Source organism: Thrips palmi, unplaced genomic scaffold, assembly GCF_012932325.1.
Source record: "Thrips palmi isolate BJ-2018 unplaced genomic scaffold, TpBJ-2018v1 HiC_scaffold_10, whole genome shotgun sequence".
Classification (NCBI taxonomy): domain Eukaryota; kingdom Metazoa; phylum Arthropoda; class Insecta; order Thysanoptera; family Thripidae; genus Thrips; species Thrips palmi.
The window spans coordinates 13,440,118-13,461,429 of NW_023144621.1; the positions used below are offsets into that span (position 1 = coordinate 13,440,118).

The 21,312-nt window shown below is 41.6% G+C and overlaps 4 protein-coding genes across 8 annotated transcripts; 2 read left to right on the forward strand and 2 right to left on the reverse strand.

The window, feature by feature from the left end:
* The first annotated feature begins 146 nt into the window (after positions 1-146).
* On the forward strand, positions 147-5,780 carry LOC117638909. The gene is made up of 4 exons (XM_034374082.1): positions 147-498; positions 809-902; positions 990-1,170; positions 1,282-5,780. The coding sequence occupies exons 2-4, from the start codon at positions 846-848 to the stop codon at positions 2,436-2,438; spliced, it is 1,395 nt and encodes a 464-aa protein (XP_034229973.1). The 5' UTR covers positions 147-498; positions 809-845; the 3' UTR covers positions 2,439-5,780.
* LOC117638911 (serine/arginine-rich splicing factor 7-like) lies at positions 5,769-10,870 on the reverse strand. 2 transcript variants are annotated; one of them, XM_034374085.1, is made up of 6 exons: positions 10,701-10,870; positions 10,270-10,357; positions 9,970-10,123; positions 9,697-9,885; positions 6,271-6,825; positions 5,769-6,180 (listed from the first exon to the last, which is right to left on the reverse strand). In XM_034374085.1, exons 2-6 carry the CDS (start codon positions 10,331-10,333, stop codon positions 6,132-6,134), a joined length of 1,011 nt encoding a protein of 336 aa, XP_034229976.1. In that variant the 5' UTR covers positions 10,334-10,357; positions 10,701-10,870; the 3' UTR covers positions 5,769-6,131. The 2 variants fall into 2 exon arrangements, with proteins under 2 accessions (XP_034229976.1, XP_034229977.1); XM_034374086.1 differs by lacking the exon at positions 10,701-10,870 and adding an exon at positions 10,482-10,625.
* Positions 10,871-10,936: 66 nt separating this feature from the next.
* On the forward strand, positions 10,937-17,554 carry LOC117638907. Of its 4 annotated transcripts, none has more exons than XM_034374078.1 (11): positions 10,937-11,107; positions 11,617-11,679; positions 11,753-11,881; positions 11,958-12,119; positions 12,200-12,330; positions 12,819-12,884; positions 13,053-13,203; positions 13,290-13,467; positions 13,551-14,619; positions 14,696-14,878; positions 15,016-17,554. In XM_034374078.1, the coding sequence occupies exons 1-11, from the start codon at positions 11,024-11,026 to the stop codon at positions 15,143-15,145; spliced, it is 2,346 nt and encodes a 781-aa protein (XP_034229969.1). In that variant the 5' UTR covers positions 10,937-11,023; the 3' UTR covers positions 15,146-17,554. The 4 variants fall into 4 exon arrangements, with proteins under 4 accessions (XP_034229969.1, XP_034229970.1, XP_034229972.1 ...); XM_034374079.1 differs by having other exon boundaries at positions 12,822-12,884; XM_034374080.1 differs by lacking the exon at positions 10,937-11,107 and adding an exon at positions 11,168-11,361.
* LOC117638910 (fumarylacetoacetase) lies at positions 17,549-21,292 on the reverse strand. The gene is made up of 9 exons (XM_034374083.1): positions 20,998-21,292; positions 20,721-20,831; positions 19,053-19,174; positions 18,825-18,965; positions 18,484-18,737; positions 18,197-18,403; positions 17,944-18,089; positions 17,756-17,873; positions 17,549-17,682 (listed from the first exon to the last, which is right to left on the reverse strand). The coding sequence occupies exons 1-9, from the start codon at positions 21,079-21,081 to the stop codon at positions 17,606-17,608; spliced, it is 1,260 nt and encodes a 419-aa protein (XP_034229974.1). The 5' UTR covers positions 21,082-21,292; the 3' UTR covers positions 17,549-17,605.
* Positions 21,293-21,312: the final 20 nt, after the last annotated feature.

Sequence of the window (21,312 nt, forward strand, 5' to 3'; positions counted from 1 at the left end):
TTTTTTTTCATTTGCTGCGCTGCCATGTGAAAATACTTTTGCTTGTCTCTTTGTTTTTTTTTTATATGACTCAGAAGATTTTTCATCTTAAGTAGAACTGGTGTTCTGTTGCAAGGTTGCTCTATTTTGACTTTGTGTGCCAGTTGCAGGCAGCATCCAACAACCGATCTTCACGAAGTGGTCTGCTGGAAATTTATGGTTGACAGAAATCAAATATGCACCTGCTCCCATTGACGTCTGTCGGGAGAATTCGGCGCTCTCTCCTCTACCCGCGGTGTTCACTTTCAATGCAGCCAAGAAGATTCTTAATGTCGTGCTAGTGAGAACTTGGAGGCGGGTGCGGCTGCAGTGAAAAGACAAGGGAGGACATGTTTTTGTGGACCGACTGAAGTGTCAAGCAGACAAATTGGAGTGATGCGTCATCGGTCGCAGTGTGGAGAATGAGCCGAAGCAGCGATTGCTTTCACTCCCCTTGCTTCTGTCCTGTCGCCTTGCCCTGTAAGTATCGGATCGGATTCGTGCTCCATGATGTGGCTCTTGTTGTTGTTCTGGGCAGCTTCCTGAGAGGAAGGTTATTAGTATGCAGTGCCGAGTCTGTTATGAACTTTGATTTTGTTCTCATGCAGACCCCATTCTCTAGAAATCAGTTATGATAGGTGTCACAACTTTTAATCTTTAAACCAAAATGAAAATCTAACTGATTTAGCAGATTCGACCCTGCAAACCAAAATTTATTCTGAGTGCCTGCTTCATCTCGTTTGAAGTACCTTTATTAATTTATTAATTTATTGTCTTGGTTTATTTACAGGTCATTTCTTATTTCAGAACTAATGTGAGCTTCCGTTATGGGTTGTGTGTCCAGTAAAAGAAATATTAACAGTTTACATCCAAATATATATGAGGTACTTTTGTGTTTATTCGGAACTGATGTTTGTGATTATCTGAAACATTTACTGTTTCATCCTCAAGTCTGCTTGTTTTTTGTGCAGGTTGTTAATGTTGACGATGATGGGAATAAGATAAGTGATGGTCTGTTAGAAGTGACCGACACTGAATTAATCCATCGTCAAAAAAATAAGCCTGCAATTGTGTGGCCACTAAAAAGTTTGCGTCGGTATGGAGCAGACTCACAACTTTTCAGCTTTGAATCAGGTCGAAGAGCGCCCACAGGTATAAATTTTTCCTTTTTAACAACAACAATTTAAAATTTAAAAGACGTAGTATAATTTTGTTTCATTTTGATTCTTTGCGATCATTTACCAGAATGCTTTTCTTTTTTAGGGGAAGGCATTTATGCATTTCGTTGTCAGAGAGCAGAAGAACTATTCAACCACCTTCAAGCACATTTTACTGCAGAGGAAAATGCCACCTCCAATGTCTTGGCACGCACACCTGATTCAACTGAACCAAGTGGGTACCTGGAACCAACACATCCAAGGAATGTGGTGATTCGCCAGAGGCAGTGGAATTCGAATGGCCGCATGGATAGCATCAATAGCTGTGGCCCAGTGAGTCCTCCACCTGTCTCCCCATCCCCAACAAGCTCTGTTCCGGTGCCTAGCACACCAGCCACTCCCGGAAGTGAGATTGTACCCTCGCCTGGAGATGCTATCTCTCTTGTCCCTGAAGAGCCTGAAGAGCCTGATAGAACTTTGTGTGATGACAGCAACAATAATCAACATCATCCCTACCTCAACTATGAAATAATTGAAGTTGTGCAGCTAAACAAATATGAAGCCGCTTCTGAGCCTGCACCTCCTTCCTATCCTGTAGCACCTTCCTATATGAATGTAGAAATTGCCAATAGTGGTGACGTTTCTTCCTCCTTCGGCAGTGAAGCTTTGCCTAACTCTGCATGTAATGGAGATGGTTATGACAGCACCGGAGAAGTACTCAGAGATCATTTGTACATGAACGTAGTTCCTGGTTATGAAAATGTAGCGTCGGTACCTGCAGAAAATCGTGTCCCACCGGAAGGTGTTTCCATCATCGCCAAGCCTGTCTCTGGTGTTGCGCTGCCATACCTTCCATCCTCCCAAAGCTTGACTTGTGGGCCTCTCTTGCGTGGAAAGGCCATAGCAAAGCTGCTTATTGGGCAAGACAGTGAGGACGATGGCTACCCCTCTTATAGTAACTTAAGCCCTTCGGAGAGAGAAGGCCTTGGTCTATACCCTTTTAAAAATACAGCCACTGTCAATTATGCTGTGCTGGACTTGAATCAGCCACCTTCTTCTCCTGCAATTAGTCTGACCCCTACCGGGACACATCCTGACTCTCCCCATGGAATCTCTTCAAGAGGGTATGCCACAATAGATTTTAATAAAACGGAGGCTCTGTCACATTCTGTGAATCCAAACCTAATGGATGTTGACCATGAAGGGTGCCGCAAGACAAGGCATAATTCGACAATTAGTGACCTTCCAACACCTATTGACTAATACAAACCTTGACAATTTTGAGTAATGTTTTCTATTTTGAAATTAGTTATAAATAAGTCCAAATCAGTATTGTTAGTAATGTTTTAGAAGGACTCATCTTAAATGAGCTGTAAGGCTAAGGCAAACCAAATAAGACCTGGTTTTCCTTTTGGTAATAGTACAAAGGATATCTGAAATATAAGAAAAGCCACCAGGTCACCATCATAGTTCATGGTTATTTACAGCTATTTGTGCATGAGTACTGAGCGTGAAAATGAAAGTCAAATGGATTGGACTGGTCTGTGCCTCTTACTTCTCTATTCATCTCCTCTAACATATAAGGAGACTACTCACTATGAATCTCTCCATTGTATTTATCTTATGTTTTATTCTCCTGGAGACAACATCTGTTCAGAATATCTTAGTCGTTGTTACAATTCTTATAGAGTAGGTTTTCAGTATTATTTGTGTGAATGTTATTTGCATGGTGCTCAAAATTTTTTTAGAATACCTGTATTTGATTGGTCTTTTAAAATAAGCACATTTTTATACGAAAAGAATTTAAACAAATTTCATTTTGCTTTTTTGTTTTTTTTTTTCTGAAGAAAATTTAATGCTAAGCTGTTGTAAATATTCAGTAATAGCAAATGCTCATATGTTGGTTCATTTTTCTTCTAATACTGTATGCTCAAATGTCTATTACCGAACCGTTTTGAGGACTTCCATTTTGAGTGTTTGTATTTTGCATTATTTTGTTACATTTGTTCCCTTGCATCATAATGTAACGTCTATAATCCGCCAACTCTCGTACTGGACATCAAATCACTGTTTTTGCTGTGAGTTTGATTGAAGCTCTGTTATTGACTTGTCTCAAGGAGGACTAATTTTTGTTGATTTAGCTTGAATTCAAGTAAATTGTTACTTTGAATGGTTTGCCTGACTGACTGACATTGTTGTATGTATAGAAGCCTGATGCTTTGGAAAGGTACATTTGTCTACAAGGTCCTTTTAATGTTACCTCTCTCAAGTTTTTGTTGTATTGTTGATATCCCCCTCCAATATTTTATATTTTGCATTCTTTTGTAAGTACCTGTACTGCAGAGGAAACTTCCTAATATTAAACGAATCTTAATTGTTCTGCATGCTCCTCATTCTCTTATGTTTTTTTTTCTTCATTTTTTTATTTTCTTTGTCTTATTATGCTGTGCATCACTTAAAACTTGCCCAGTCCATTGTTTGATTTTTCTGCTGTTTTACATTTGTAAAATTGATTTAAAGGTTACTTTGAGCATAGTATAAGTTGTTGTAACAGTTGAAGAGAGTCATTAATGGGACCAATTAATGAAAAACAGTGTTTTCTGATCTATGTTTGCCAGTAAACATTCCATTTTCTTGGCTTGATATCTCTGAAATGTTACCTTGTTCTGGCATTCAAATTAAACCTCTAAAAAATTGTGATGAGGCATGAATTTGCCATTGTCAGCTAATTTGATTCATTTTCACCACAGATGAAATATATGAAGAAAGGGTCTTGCTCACTTTTCTATTTATGTTTTTATGTTAAAGGCACTCCATACATTCAGAGTGCCAAATGGTTTATGGAACATTATGTATCAAACATGAAATGCCTTAGTGAACATTTCTGTTTATATGTATTTCTTTTAATGACACATTATAAAATTGAAAGACCATATTTGAACTATTGGTATTATTGCGTTTTGTCAAAATATTTTTAAGAGTTTGACAATACTTGCTTGTAGATGTAATTTGATTGTTGCTTACAATGAGAGAGATTTATCCATTGATTTTATATTGTTTAAGACGCACTGGCATGTATACCATTATGATGAATTTCAATGTGACTCATTAATTCATGTCTGTGTCTCATTGCAGCTTGTTAGTTTATTTACAAACATGTGTGATATTTGTGCATATTTTAAGTTTCTTATCAGACATTGAGATAGGTGCAGATGGAATGCTCTCTGAGGACTCTGCTTGGGAGTTTGCTTTAAACTTGTATATTATTTTCAGGTTGCACGTCTGTGGAATATTTTCAAATTTGTTGTTTTTATTCCTCCTTGAGTTTTGTTTATTGATCTCAAGGATTTATGTTTTATTTTACGCATTTAGTGACTGTGAGTAAATGCAATGCAGCTTGAAGCATAGACACAAGTCTTGAGACACTAAAGTAGAGTTTTTGATACCAATAAATGCAGATTATCAGAATCTCCAGCAATATAGATTTGCTCATTAATTCGATAGACCGGCCGCATTTCTTTCACTCAGTTCATATGGTACTGACAAAAGAACTTCCTTAAACTAAAATTTTAGGAAACTGTAGCAAATTTTAGATGAAGAAGGCAGTTTTTTATTCTTTACCTGCAACCTTGGGGCCTCTACCCATATTTTTTCTAAGTGCATTATTGGAACAAGGCTCTCTCTATTTTTGTCATATCATAGGATGCAGTCTGCATGTTCGTAGCTATTCTAATGATGTAAAAAGAGTGTACATTTCAGTGCAAGGCATAATTGTCACATTTACTAAGCAAGTCTGTGTAATTTTTCACCTATCTCATGATAGTCAATGTCTTAGAATGTCAATGTGAAAGACAATTTTTAATGTTATAAACAGATGAACACCCACCGTTCAAAGTAGAGAAACTAGCTTGTAAGTGCATCTGTAGTTTTAATCGTCCCTTTGTTTAGATGGGTTGTACATATAACAGTGTATGTGGAAGACTTTTATTTTTAGTTCTGACCCTGATTTGATGCTCATCTTACCGGACATTTTTTAAAGGTTCGAGAGTTTAAAACTTTTAGTTGCCAATTTCTTGCTGGAATTGAGAAATTGTTAAATTTTCCTAATTACTTCTCCCATTGACTTAAAGACTAGATATTTTTGTATTCAGTAGGTTGCTCATTTTTTGGCATCTGAAATGCGACTAGAGCATCACAATATGGGCCATGTTCATGCCAAAGCAATTCCGTGCCACCTTGCTTGCTTCATGCCAAAGAAATGCTGAGGTGTTAGTTAAATTGGGATGGAAAAGTAGGGCTCTGACACGTTTTGGGAACTCTGTTTTGGTCTCAAGCTGTCAAGATCACAGTAGATCGGTATATGTCAATCCTTCCTCCATGTTTGTACTCTGACTAAGACATGTTGTCTGGAATCTAATGCAATTTTAAATTTAATTTTGTAATATTCAGGCAATTGGGAGAAAATAGGATTTTAAAATCCAACCCACTTTCTATTCCTTACTTTAGTTTCCTCCTTTTTGTTTTTTAAAATTGAAATGAGAGGGTTACTGTGATTGTATACATATAACAATGAAATAAAGTAAAGTTTGAAAGTGTTGGTATTAACTCAAATTGTATTGATTCCATTTGTCAATTTACTTAATTTGCACAGAACGATTGCTAAACACATCACCCACACACAAAAACATTTGCCATTATATATTATAACATTTACGAGAACATATACACATGGTAATATTGCACATCATCAGTAATTCTAAATGACAGAATCCCCCTGCCAAGTACTGGACAAGTACCAAAATAAGACACATTTGACTGTGACTCACAAACTAGGAAAAACACTCAGGTGCATTGTTGTTCAGTTATCCATAAAATGAATGAAAATATAACAGTGAGTGCAAGAACTCAACATTAAAAACAAAACAAAAAGAAGTCTTGCCCACTATCACAAAGACATCATTCAGCACTGCCATTTTCCTGCTGAGGAGATGGGGAGGTTTTTGACCTGCAACACAAATTAGGAGATCAAAAAGTGGTTAGGATTGTGTCACAAAAAAGCGGAAAAAGAAAATTCACAAGTGAAATGGGTACTTACTTGGATGCAGACCTGGATCTAGACCTAGATTTAGATCTAGACTTCGAACGGGACTTGGATCTAGACTTGGAACGGGACTTGGATCTTGATTTTGATCTGGACTTGGATCTGGACTTGGATCGAGACTTGGATCTAGACTTAGACCTGGACTTGGAACGTGATTTGGACCGGGACTTGGACTTGGCTTTAGGAGACTTGGACCGAGACCTGGAATGGGACTTGGATTTGGACTTGGCCTTGGTCTTGGGGGACTTGGACCTGGAGCGAGATCTGGAATGGGACTTGGAGCGTGCCTTCTTGGCACCGCGGGACTTGGAGCGGGACCGAGATCTGGAATGGGACCGGGACCTCTTCTTGCTTCGGGAGATGGAGCGGGAGCGGGAGGAGCGCTTGTTGCGGGAGGGGGAGCGGGACTTGGACCTGGAGCGCTTTATGTTCCTGGACCTGGACCTGGAGCGGGAGCGCCTCCTGCTGCGCGACCTGGAGCGCGACCGCGACCGGGATCTGGAGTCGCTGCGAGACCGGGAACGCTTGTCGCGGGACCTGGACCCAGACCTGCCGAAAAGCAAACGCTCACGTCAGTCCAAATGGAGCAAACAAGCGACTGAAGACTCCCAAACAGGAGAGAAATGGAGCCTGAGCGGCCCAGAGGACACTGCAGGCAGTGCATTTCTCCACAGCAATGTCATGTCCTATCTTGACATTCGGGTAACTTCCATCCACTAAGTTACGACAACACATGAAGCAATGTGCAAGGAGGCAATTTTGTTAAATGCAATTAGTTGCAACTAAAGGGTCTCTCCACCTGAAATTCGAATTGTAACTACTTGAAATAATTAGAGGTAGGCCATAGCATGGTAGAGCACAATTTAACCACATTTGGCAAAGCAGAACTTAAAGCAGCAGTGCCTTAGTAAAAATTCTCTGCTTATTTCAAGAGTGTCACAATCAAGGCCTGTTACTACACTCAGCCAAACTTATCGCAGCAGATGAAATGAAAGAAGACAAAGGCTTGAAGAAAAATTATTGATGGCATTCTCTAAACAGGAGTAACATGCAAGATTCTTAATGCATTCCCTTACACCATAGTGAAAAGAACAGGTCCCCCAATAATTTGCATATTAAATGACAGGTAAATTTGGAGACAGAAAAATACTAATTGCATAGTAGCTCAAGGGTAAGCAGACCATTTAAAGTCCATGTAACCCACGCTGTTGATTTTACACCAGTACTTTGCTTACAAGACCTCATGCAAGCTCAAGGTCGTTACGAACAAGAAGAGGATGTAAAGGGCTACATTATACTCATGCAACATGAGTAGGCATTCCAGCTACAAGTAACTATAAACCTAAATATTGTTTTGAAACCAGCATTGACTGCCACCCTTACAGAACCACACCATAACTCTTATCTTTCCTAAAGAGAGAAGAAACTCTTCCCACAATGCAAGACAAGACAAGCTGAAATTCGAGCCTTTGCTGAAATTGTAGCAGCTGATACTACACATAAGTACAAGAACTACACATTTGAGTTTACAGATTAAAAAAGCCAGGGGAAGGGAAAATTTAATTTGAAACTTTCAAAACCTTGAAGACTTTACCTTTTTTGCCCAGAATGTGGCATTAAATAAAATTAACTCAATACCCATTTGATTTTGAGAACCAGACCCAAAAAGAAAAAATTTCAAAGAATCTAGGGTAGAACTCATTCCTGGACTCAAGTCAGGTCAAAAGTGATAGTTTGCATTGCACCTTGCTAAATGAAAGAAATTATTTCAATTTCAATTGAGAAAAGAGGTTTTTTCTACTCAACTTTGTCACATTTGACTTCGGTTTGTGGTACATGAGTTGAGGAGTGAAGAAATATTAAACTCAAGATAAGGTGCCTCACAAACCATACTTTCTTAAGAAATATCTTCAGTTGGAGCTTTGGGACTTAAAAGGAAGAAGTTAAGAGACATTACCAGCTCATTAGACCAGCATGCAAGGGAAAGGTCAGCCATTATGATTACAAGGATTAATCAATTTCTTTAAAGAAGAAAGATCACCTTTGTGGCAACATTTAAAGAAGAATAAAGAAATTTAACCGAATAATCAAGATGGCTGTAGTTTTAAGTAACCAGCACACCTAAACTATGCATGTTAATATTTTAGATACAGCACTCACTCATGACTTGAGAAATGACTCGACGAATGGATACGCAGAATCAACAAGTCGTGGGTGCGTGCATGCTGGCTTGCTTGCTTGCTTCATTGAGTGCAAGATCAAATCACATCTAGACGAGACGATTCGGAGAGTAACTCGAAGATCAACTTGTAGTTTGACTTGGAGGGCGACTCGTTGAGCAGAGAAGTGGTGTTGGGCAAGGGGCGGGAAGGTACTAGCCAAACCGAACCCGGCGTGAAAGATTGCATCTCGTCGACCAGCACGCAGTGCAGAAACGAGGAGCTTGTCTAATCGTTAAGTCAGGCGCAGCTCAGTGGCCGGAGTCGAGGAAAGGCATATCACGCCATGTAACTTGGAGTAGGGTTCATGTTTTGTCAATGAAGAACAAATCTTTTGCTCAGCCGAATTTCCTACAAAAATGTTAGGAAGACATTTGAGTCAGTGCCAATACCATTGTCAGCATCCTAAACTTGTGCCCAAGACATTTCTCTCTTAAATAAAACGCCAAAAGTGGGCAAAAATAACTGTCTGAAGTTAAACTAAAGTTAAGAAAAATGGTAAAAAGCAATTTGAAAACAAAACAGATGTATATCATTTCATCTTATCTGAGACAAGTAAAATTTAATTTGGCACCATATGAAAACCTGGAAAACCGTAACTCACAAATGATTGTAAGACATGACTGGTTGGAACCATAGAGAAATATATTCAATTTCTTTAAGAAACCAACACCCTGACTTCCAACAGCTTCCCGATGTATGGATATTGATGGTGAGTTACTATAGTCAAGAACATCAAACCTCCCTCAATATAGTTTAAAAGCGGAAAAATAGATCACCCACTGCAAGCAACTGAGTTACTTGAAAACGCCGATTTCAGAGAAAACAGCATTGCCAGGAAATTTAAATAATATCAGAGGCCCAAGGAGCCAGAAAAATTTGATCTCACTTTCCACTCTTTTTTGGACATCTCTTTCAACACTGGCAATGAAAGTATGTTACCTGGCACTGCATGAGAGGAATTTCCTCCCTGAAAGGCCCATAAAAGCTATGCAAACAGCCACTGCCCCCACTTCCAAAATGCAAACACTAAACAGCTCATCTAGCACTGATAGGTCAGATAGACAACCATTCAAATAATATGTAGCAAAAACAGTCAGAAAAAAAAAAGGAAAAAACTTTGGTAAATTCAGAAGACTTTAAAGTGATGGTGGATGATGGGAAAAAGAAGCCCTGATTAAATGACAGAATCATAGCATACCTTCGACTTCCTCTCCGGAACCTTGTACAATCTCTGGCATAGTGCCCTCGATCACCACACTCGTAACAGCGATCTTCAGGATGGAATGGACGATTTCTACTTCCTCTAGATGGAGGGCCAAAGCCACCAAAGCGACCTGTCCTTGTTCCAGAAGATGGTTCAACTCTTACACGGCGTCCACAGACCATCCTGTGGAAAACAAATAAACAATTAGAGATTGTGCCATCATTTAAGGAAAGCGGCAATGAAAAAAAAATACACAAGGTAACAAACCTTCCATCAAGGCCCCTCACAGCATCATCAGCGTCTCGGGGATCTTCAAATTCAACAAATGCAAAGCCAGGTGGGTTACGAGCAACCCACACATTGCGGAGAGTCCCGTAGTAAGAGAAAGCATCTTCTAAATCAGCTTTAGAAGCAGAGGAACCTACAGGGACACACAATGATTAGGAAATAAACAACAAACGTGGAAGGAATCACTATGAAATAAAAATGAAAATGGATATAACTGTGAAAACAGTGCCGAGTCAAGGGTCTCAATCAAGGAGTCCTCAGAAAACTATTTATACATACCTAAATCTCCTACATACACCTTACAATCAGATGGACCGTCCCGATGCGAAGAACGTCCCGACATTTTGCGACAGGATACTCCGCGAGTCTGAAACAAAACAAAATTGGGTTAGCGGGGGAAAACGCAAAATAACGGAACGGCAAAGGTAAACCTGGCAAGATGCCATAACCTTTAAGAGGCTGACGTTTTAATGCGAATTAGAGGCACATACAAAAACTAAACACGCCCCGTGACGAAGAAACGAAGTTAATAGGTCACGATGACGTCAATGAACAAAAAGGGAATTCCTTGGCAACATATCGACAGCAATAATTGCCGAGGACGACGGGAGGCTTGAGACGACTCGACTAGACATTCCTGATGCGTAAATGGAGGCACTCAAAACTAGGCCTCTAGATCGGGCGCAGGAGCAATGCCGCACGTATCTTACCAAGTGAAGAACACTTCCGTCATCAAAGTGGAGTAAACTGCATCAAATTCAGGGGAAAAGTGGACGCCGGTGCATCGGAAAATAACAAAAATGGCGAAAGGATCTCGGAATTGCAGACGAGGCGTGCCGTGCCGTGGCTGCGTGTACACCGTAAACCGGATAAGGAAATACGTAACATTGTCTTACTGCAAATAAGCCTATCCTGCCCTGCGGATAGCGGAGCAGCGAGCAGCCGATCCTGCGTCAAGATGGCGGCCAAACAATGCAGACGACGTTAAGTGCCCATCCGTCAAAGTTCCATTCCCTTCCATGTATCGAGAAGAATGAGTTCGAAGTCGTCGACGGAGGAATCTATTGGTGACAACGATTCAGAATGTTCCGAAGAAGGTGTCGATCCGCGCGTCCAGGTGAGCCAATCTGGGGCGGACTGCCCCACGTCCACGACACAACCTCCAATTCGACCGCCCCCTTCGGACAGCTTAAGATAACATCAGCGCAGATAAGATCTACGTCAAGTTTCGGAGCTGCAGACGGGGAAATCTAGTTTTATCTAGACGGCAGAAGGAGAAAGATTCCTCTCTGTGAAGAGTGGGCTGTTTCAGTCACGAAAATGGTGCTGGGATTCTGTGTGAAAGGTCAAAGGTTACCAAGTCCAGCTCTGGTAATTACAGTTTGTGCTTTAACATTTTATTTATCCCACGTGTTTTTTTAAATCTTAGAAAAAATAGCAGCTTTAATGACCAGTGGCTGGATTTTATCGGATTTGAGCCGGAATTCATTAAGCCTTGACCTGTTGTTGCCTGCACTTTACAGCAGCACTACTGCCTCTGCCAATAGATTAAATTTGAATTTTGGGTGGAAAATCTGTTTTAAATCTTAAAATGCCAGTTTTTACCTTCATTTTAATTTTTTACAGGTGGAGTTAGAAAAGCTGAATTCTTCCACAAATGAAATTAATAGACTTGAAGTTGATTTAGATGTAAGTAACTACTTCTACTTGGGTAAGAAAATTTAGATGACTATGTCCTCTAATTGGTTTTGTAATGTTGCAGGATGCCAGAGCAAAATTTAGGCAGTTGCTTTGTGATACCACTCTTCAAATAGATGCACTTGGCAAGAAATTAGGATCTTGTGTCGAGCGAGCAAGACCTTATTATGAGGCTAGAATGAAGTCAAAAGAGGTAGTCTTATTTGTCACTGCTATTATGCGTCTGTCCTTTCAAGGAACTTTTTTAAAAGAACTATTATCTACTTCAGGCTTTGATTGAGACTCAGAAGGCAGCAGTTAAATTTGAACGAGCTAACTCTGCTCACACAGCAGCAAAAGAAATGGTGTTTTTAGCAGAGGAAGGATTGAAGACCGAAGGACGCACTTTTGACCACGCTTGGCAGGAAATGTTGAATCATGCTACTATGAGAGTAAGTATCGTTGTAAAAGCTAAAGAATCGAGCTCTGGATGAAATCACCATTATTTTTTTCTATCTTTAACTTCTTTCAGGTCAACGAATCTGAAATGGAACGTACTACAACCGAACAAGAGCACCGCAGAACGTCTCTATTATACCATGAATCAGAGAAAAAAGTTCAACAACTCCAGAAAGATTTGAAGCGATCTATCAATAAATCAAGGTAGTTAATTTTTGAGATGCATTGTATCCCAACTTAGCTCCCTTGTAGTTTTTATTTAACTATTTTTCCTAAATTTTAGACATAGACAATGTCTAATGTTAATCCATTTATGAATGCACAGAGTAGTGAAAGTCCTATTTGTGCACACTATGGAGTGAAGCCTTTGCTTTTCTTAAGTGGCATGTTGGATTTGTCAGCAGTGTATTTCCTGCCAAAAGTGATTACTATGTATTTGCCTATTTGCATACTTAGCAACATAGCAGCACAAACGCTTTGATGAGCCCAAGGTTCGTTCAATATTGGTTCTTTGCATGCATGCTTACATTTTCACTGTGGAATGTGACTTCAATTTTTGGTACAATTTTCTATGCATGACTCCAATTTGCATTTGAAACATTTTCAAAACTCCTGCATGCTTTGTAATTTTATTATTATTTTTTTTAACATGTTTGTTTTTTGCTTGAATTGTGAATTGTGTATTTCAACAGCAGGAATGTACGGCGCAACCTCCTTTTTATAAATAGTATTGCTATCGAGCATCGCTTGAAACTGTTGTAAGTAGTCATGACTTGACCTTTTTCTTTTTCACATGCCACTCTTAAGTCCTTAATTATTTTTTTGTGTTGGCATCTTTGCAACTTTGTTAATTTTATTTTGTAAAATGTTGTTGACACGCAGCTGTTAATAGACTGTAAATGTATCTGAAACTCTTTCTTTCACAGACCATATTTTGAATTGAAATCCCAGTACAACCATCAGATGGAAGAACAGAAACAAAGGGTAAAAAGACTAGAAAGCCAAGTTTCTCAAGCAAAAGCAAGTTATGCAGAAGCATTACGCAACCTGGAGCAAATAAGTGACGAGATTCACAAGGTGCCTTATTTTCTATATTTTATTACAATGTGTATCTGAATTTTTTTAGTTCTGCCTTGTGACTTAACATTGTTTATTACTTGAAGATACGCAACCATGAAATGTTTGGCTTCACTGACCCGCTTGGAGTAAGGGGGCTGGGAGTAGGGGCTGAGTCACCACTTCAATCTTCAAAAAACATACGAGAAAAGCCCAAGTCAACTCAAGCATCAAAGAGAAAGAAGGCTTCAAAGCGACAGAGCACTAACGAGAATCAGAGTAGAGGTTATTATTTTTAATTTACTTTTGCCTGAATTGAGCCTTTGTTTGACAAATTTTTGATTAAATTTTGTGTGCTTATATTCCAGATTCATGGTTTGACTCAACTTTCCAAGAATCAGACTCAGGCGATGAATATCTTTCAATTCCTAATAAATTGGGACCTGCTGCTAGTCCAGTTATGCCACAGAAAAGCAAAGACTCTGGCGATTTATCTCAGTATTTGGGACTATCATCGCTACCTGGAGACAGTGAAACTCGAATGCAAGCTGTTGCAAAGCTGGAAGAGGAAGTGCTGAAGGATGCCAAGACTACTAGACTCGAAGCTGAAAGAAGGCCAAGTTTGGCAACATCCACTCCAAGCTGTAACACCACTCCAAAGAAAACTCCAAGAAACCCTTTTCTGCCACTAACTAATCCTTTCCAACCACAAAATGGTCAGCATAATTCATTAAACAACGGCATTGATTCTGAGAGCAATCAAACATGGACCGCGATCAATTTAGGAGAATCTTCTTCAGACAACTCTCCTTCTCCTGTGAAAAGTATGTCAAATGGCACAGACCAGGCTGGGAAAGGGAAAGGGATAGACATTCCCTACCGACCACTTGTTGACCATCCTGGAGACGACAAGGGGAGCGGATCCCACATTATAACTCCCCTCAATGACGAGAAGGGAAAATGTGATGATTGGTTGGCAAAAAATGAAGGCACTGTCCCAGACGGTGGAGAGGAGGTTTGGACTGAAGTGAGCTTGAACGATGACCCAGAGACACCAACAACTTCAAGCCTTTTTAAGAAGGTGTCATTTTTCAACACCAACTTTACCTGTGGCAGACCGAGAAATTCATCAACTGATGATGAACGTCAGAGCTCTGTTGAGCTTAATACTCCTCCTCAGTCAGCAAGGGGTTCAGTTAGCTTGCAAGGCACCCCTTTGAAGCAACGCATGAAACTAGACACTGGTCTTGTGAACTGGATCTCTCGATCATCTGCAGCTGAAGAGCAGCCTACAAACATTCAGTACCGGCGCCCTCCTCTTGGAAACAGACGGCAGAGTTTGGACACGCTTCTTTGGAATCCGACTTCAGAGCGAATGAAGGACTTCTTAAACCAAGGCATTATGATGCTAAATATTTCATCTCTTACTGAGAGAAGGTAATATTTTTCCCTTATGAAGACACTTGCCCAATTCTAATAATCCTGTTTAAATGACATCCTATTGACTTCTCAGGTCAAGTGAACCACGAACGGAAAAGCCAATCAATGTGCCTCGCAGCACATTGAATCCCATAACAGGGATAGAGACGACAATTGTCCCACGGCACCTGAAGAAAATACCATCTCCATTGGAGAAGTCTCTGACCTACTTGAACGCAGAGGATGATTCTGCTTCTGACACTGACAGTTTACATAGGTACAGTATCTGTGGTTCAATCTGTTTTAGTTTCTTACTGGCTGTTTTCCTCAAATCAGCCATCCTGAACCCTTTTGTTTCTTTTCCTTTGTAAGCTATTACATTGATTTCATTTTTTCTATGCCTTTGATTTTCAGCATGGATATGCTTACGGATGATCAGGTTTCATCTCTGATGCGTGAGCCAAATCTGCAAGAAGTCTGTCAAGATGTTCTCGGCACTCCAATTACTGAGGTTCTCCCTGGGTATCCTTCAAGTAAGCCCTAGAAGGAGGTCTACCTAACATTTCCTTATGTAGTGCTTTACATGAGACCTTTGTCTGCAATGTTTCAATTAATACCAACTTTGAAGGCGCTAGTGTCTTGTTCCTATCAAGTTTTGTGTTTATAATTATTATTTATGGTCTGCTGGATCTCTTCATCAAAATTATATATGAAATCTTATAATGCTGTAAAATTTAATAACTTGCAATTAATGTGTGTTAATCTAGGACCCATGTATCACTTTTGTCTGTCTGGAATTTATAATCTTCCCCATATCGCATACAGTGAAATCTACCTAAGTGAGTCATGTAAACTTTTGTATTGAACTTTTATGTTAGCCTGCTAGTAGTTGAGGCACTACTTCACTCCAGGTGAAAGAGCGAGAATGATATTCTAGTCCTTTTTTCTTAATTTTAGTATGTTAACATGCCTTTATCGTAAACTGTCATTTAAGTGTCAATCTGTAGTCCATGTATGTAGAAGCTTTGCCAGAAGGAAAATCAGCTTTAATTAATATTTATTTTTATTTATCATGTGTACCTTTTCAATAGTCTAGTCTACTTGTGCTAGTGCAATACAGTATTCTCCAAGCTCTTAAGGTTATGAAACCACAAATGGTAACAACATGAATTGGCAAGAAGAATGCTTGAGAATTGAAAGATAATAAGGTATGAGCTTCAGCAAATTAAATGGTTTGTGCACTAAGATTGGCAGTCATTCATAATCTGTGATCCAATGCCAATGATTATTTCTTTGGTGTTGAAGTCTGCCTCAAAGGCTCCTATGTGCCTAATATATTTATCAAATTTGTAATAAGTGTGAAAATCTTGGGAAAAAAAAGAATGTTTGTCTCACATGTATGTTGGTTCCTGTCTTGAAATGATGAGTAGCCCTGGTTGTTACTTCGAGCTTTACTTCTATTGACTTCTTTTATATAAATTAGCTTCAAGTGACAAATGCCTCTAGGGGAAAGTTGTCATTCAAGATAAATAGAGTATTAAACTGTAAATTTGAATTGTAGAGCTGTAAATCGTGTTGATATAGAAAAATATTTTTGTGTTATTATGAAACTCCTTGAAAATGATGTCATGAAAGGGCTGACGATGTTGCTGGTTTTTGTGAACATCACTTCATGTTTCCAATATGCTGCTGTGATACTGTTTTACAAATATGCAATATGTGTTAACAATAAGTATGGAAACTTTTATCCATGTTTTGAATAACCTCATGTCTGTGAATTTTAGATACATATCTATTCCAAAAGATTGATAATTTTATTGTTTAATTTGCTATTATTTTTTTTCTAGTGGATTCTGCATTTATTTACTTTTTTGTTTGTTTGTTGTATTGATTTTACTTTTATATTCTATTTGCTGTTGATGGTTTCTGACACTGAGTCTTACTGTTTCAGCAGTTTATGCCATCCATGTATTTTTAAGCTATCCTATGCTCTTAATGTATGCTGTGCTATTCATTATCATTGGACGGGAGTTGTGGAATCCAAACGGAGTGGTGGCACTTTCTGTGCTTTTTTAAAGTCTGGTTCATTTGAGCCATTAGGGCTCTAATTTAAGTCAGCATTCATCAATGTTTTTATTGTTTTGTTTTTGTTACAATGTTGTATTGTGTGTTCAATAATCTATTATATATTTTGTTTCTTATGCTTTTAATTCACTGCTAGAAAGGGCCCAAATTTGATTTAAGATTTGTTTAAGCCTAAATATTGGAAAAATCAGCCATGATGCTTTGTAAGGAGTAACAAACTGCAGCACTATTTTTCTTGTAGTTGTTTTTCTCATGACACACACTTAACCAACTGCCCAGATGTCTACCCCATTGGAAAATAAACACTCTCTATCGAATGTTGCTGCTGTTGTAGATTCTGAATTCGGAGCACATTTATCATACCTTTTGCTGTAGGCCTCTCGAAGCTTTTTTGGTTTATGAACCAATCTTTCAAATGCCTTCTTCTTTAATTTAGTGTTTCCTCAATGCTCTGGTGAGTGATTTCCTGTTCTCTCTTCAATGTGGCATATATTGCAATAGTCAGAAATTTCATTAAGATATTTCAGTTGTGTGTGCATCTTAACAAGTGCTTTTACAGTTCTAATGTTTACTCTTATTAACCATCCTATAAGAATTTACGCTTGTATCTGTCTCTTCTCATCTTCTTGTAGATTATTGTGAAAAGAATAAGTGCAATATCTTTGCACTGTTTTAGAGAAACTAGTAAAGTGTAAAACAACACAGTCATTTTCAAAAGAAATGACCAACACGACCCATGCATCTGCAAGTATTGTTATGGTCATTTCATTTGACTTTGATTGTGAATTGTTATGACTCTGTTAATTGTTATTCTCTTATTTGTGAGAATGTGGTCGGACTTGTATGAAATAAAACACAAATATCGAAATTTTGTTTTTTTTCTATTTATTAGTGCATCTTCAGTCAAGTCTTCTCTTTTTCAAGCATCCAAAGTAGGTAGCAGTTTTCCTTTACATTCGCCAAAACCAATACGGTATGAGTCTCCTTCACAAAAACCTGAAAGGGAAAAAAGGCAAAACGTTCAACCTGACTCTTCTGAAACAAAATAAGCTATGCATTGATTACATACCTCTCAAAATAACTTCATCATTGTCCTGCAGAAATTTGCGGGTGCTTCCATCATTGAGGCGAATGGGCTTGGTTCCTTTCCAGCTAAGTTCCAGCATTGATCCAAATGAATCGGATGCCTATTCTCAAACAGCATGAATATAAGATGCATGTCATATAAGAAAGTTCAGGTGGAAATAAAATACTTACCATTCCACTAATTGTTCCCGAAGCCATTAAATCTCCAGGGTTAATATTACAGCCAGTGACGGTATGATGTGCTAGCTGTTGCTTGGCAGTCCAGTACATGTACCTATAATTGGAACGGCTGATTGTTGACGGCGTTCCATTTTCAGCTGGAAATGACCAAACCTTGCTTAAATAAAAAATTGAGCATTGTTGGCGGTTGCCTTATATCCAAAGGAGGCCCAGACCATTTCAAATAAAAATAAAATTGACTCACGTTTTAAATCCACAATGAGGTTGATATCAAAGTTATATTTATCCTCGTGCTGCAGGTAAGGGAAAGGCTTGGGGTCTTGAGGGAAGTTGTCAATTGCAAAAGGTGACAGTGCCTCCATTGTGACCACCCAAGGAGAAATAGTGGTACCCAAATTCTTGGCTCCGAAAGGTCCAAGAGGTACATACTCCCACTTTTGGATGTCTCGTGCTGCAAAAGGCCCCATGGTTACCCTTGACGTCCACGAAGAGACACCCAAAGCTCCAAATTTAATCGCAGAGTGTACCCACCGCTCCAGTCGTTCATGAGCACCATGCCAAAAATGTGGTCCTGCGCCTTGCTGGCGGGCACTGAGGTGCCTAGCTGTGTGGGGGCGCCCCCGACGAAGAACGCCACCTCCAGCTCGAAGTCCATGAGGCGGCACGGCCCGAAGACGGGGTCCGCGCCCTCCACGGGCTGCGTCTGGCCCTTGGGCCGCCGGATGGGGGTCCCGGACACCACCACCGAGGAGGCGCGGCCGTGGTAGCCGACGGGGAGGTGTTTCCTGCGCACCAGGGCCGTGGCTCAAGCACCGACACCGTTCCATGTTTACTCCAAACCCCCTGTGTCCATTTTGCCGCATTTTGCCTACCAGTTGGGCATGAGGGCGTTCTCCTTGCTCCTGAACATGATGCCCACGTTGGTGGCGTGGTAGATGGACGAGTAGAAGTCCGTGTAGTCCCCGATGTGCGCGGGCAGGTGCATCTTCGCGTCGGCTTGGGCTACAAACGCTCTGAAAATTAAAGGACATTATTTTAAAAACACACATATTTTCAAAAAAAAATAATTCCTGAGCTAGCACTGAGCGGCAATTGCTTACCTCGATCTGAGCTCGCTGTTTCCTTGCAGCGTGTCGTCATCCTGGCTCAAAATTTTCTGCAGGGTCTGGCGCGCCTCCTGCCAGTAGGGTCGGCCCAGGCCCATGAAGGCGTTCAGCGTCGCCTGGAACGCACAAAAACACACAGCCTAGGTAAAAAGGCAACACGAGCGCCTGCCGGGTAGGCAATGCAGCGGGCCGGGGCGCGTCGCCGTCAAGCGGGTTGCCTATCACCCGACAAAAAAGAGGCAGACACACACAGCCAGAGGGTACGGCGTTGTTTTCTCACGAGTTTCAAAAAGATCTCCCTTTCTACAGGGAAATAACGAATCGTTGACGTTAGTTTTATCCTACGGGCGTGCGTCCAGCCAAAAAGGTAGAGAATTGCCTTTGTGGACAGTAACCGCGGGTAAGGTACCTACAGTGTCGGGGGAAGTCCAAGTGAGGGAAGACGAAGAAGAGAAAAGAGGAAAGCAATATTTTTTTCTGAATGTAAAAGCATGCCGGATGCACCAAGCTGCAAAACTCCCCCTCCCCCATTCCCCCTCGGTGAAGGTGCCTCCACGGCGGCCAGTGACAACCACAACGGACACCGTGATGTCGTGTTGTTTTGTTGTTTGCTCCAGCTGTTTACGCGAAACAGCTTGGCGCTGCTGGAGTCAAATATTCAATCCGGAGGCCTCAAGGCTGCCCCGGCTTGGCCGGCAGCCAGTAATGCAAAGTGGGCGCGCTGTTAGCTGGAGTCTACGCGTGCAGGGGCAAGCCCAGGCAAGAGGCGAGCCCCCGGGACGGGATTGGCTAGCAACGACGGCTCCAGCTACTCCAGCTAGTCCAGCCGTTGTCACCGGGGAAGCACTACTGTGCAGTCGTGGTGTACTAAGTAGTATGCAAAACCAGGGGGCGAGGCAGAAACTCGTGAGGAATCGTCGGAACATGCAGAATCAAGCAAGGGGGCCCGCGGGGAAGACAAGCAAAACAAATAGAGTCCAGACATTTTTGTTTTCCATTCCTAGCTCTATTTTTGAATCGTTGTGTTGGACTCGGTCGGACTGCAGGCGTACCGCGAAGGAACCAGACGACGCCCGGTGACCCGAGTCGACCGCTCGGTCGACCGGGGGTCAGCGGGGCGGGACCGGGCGGGACACGGGCAGGTGCGGGGAGTTGGGGACACGACCATAGAGACACACTCACTAACCAGTGTGGGTCCCCCAGGTTCCCCCCCCCCCTCCCCCTTTCCACGACTCGTCGTCCTTGGCGCCAGAAACGTAAATCTGATTGGTCGGCGCCAGCCGAGCCCCCGCCGCCGTCAAGGAATCCCAGGCCGTGGTACCGTGATACCACGCGAGAGACTCGACTGATAAACAAGGGGCCGTGCGGGCCGCTATAGCACGCTAGGGCAGGAGCAGGGGAAACCGGCCCGACGCACAGTGGGCCAGAGGACCGGTGGAAGCCGTCAAAATCCCGGACGCGTTTTGAACTCCAGAGTCGCTAAATGGGGCTCGAACCGAACGTGTGACTCCACCAAGGGATTGCTCTCCGAACGAGGAATCCATCGGTGGGGTTTGAGCCCTGTTCAGCTACTCTGGAGCTCAAAACGCGTCCAGAGTTTTGGCCGCCTGCGCCGTTCGTCTGGCCCACTGTGCGACGCTAGACTGACTCAGCCCGACTTACCTCGGCGAACACCTCCTGCTGGCCCTTCATGAGCGGGCCGGTGAACAAGTGCCGGACCGCTTTCAAGTCCAGGATCTGGTTGCCGATCGCCACGCCGATTCTGGGATTGGCCTGGGGACAACACTCATTATAACAAACTCAAAAGCAAAAACAAGAAACACTTCTTGAAAAACAAATTATTTGCGCTGCAGCGCAGTGAGTGGGGTTGTTAGGTTATGACACCTGTTGTACCCCCGCCCCGGTGGCATTCCCTGCCGCCCACATGGAGGCCACTCACATCGCCGGGCGTCGAGAAAACGCCGTAAGGCAGATTCTGGATCGGGAAGTCGCAGCTGCTGTCGTAGGGAATGAAGCTCTTCATGTTGTCGGCTGCTTTGCTGGTCCCGGAGTAGAAAAAGAGGGCCGCTGGAGCCGCGATCAGGACGAGGAGTCTCTCCGAGGGAAGCAGGGCGTCTTGCAGTCCTGCTGTGCTCTCCCGCCTGCCTGGACGTGCCTGGTACCCGGCTACTCGCCGACTGACACTTGCTGACCGGCTGTGTCTTTTCGTCTGCTGCGCCGGGTAGACAGACGGACGGACAGACAGGCAGGCAGA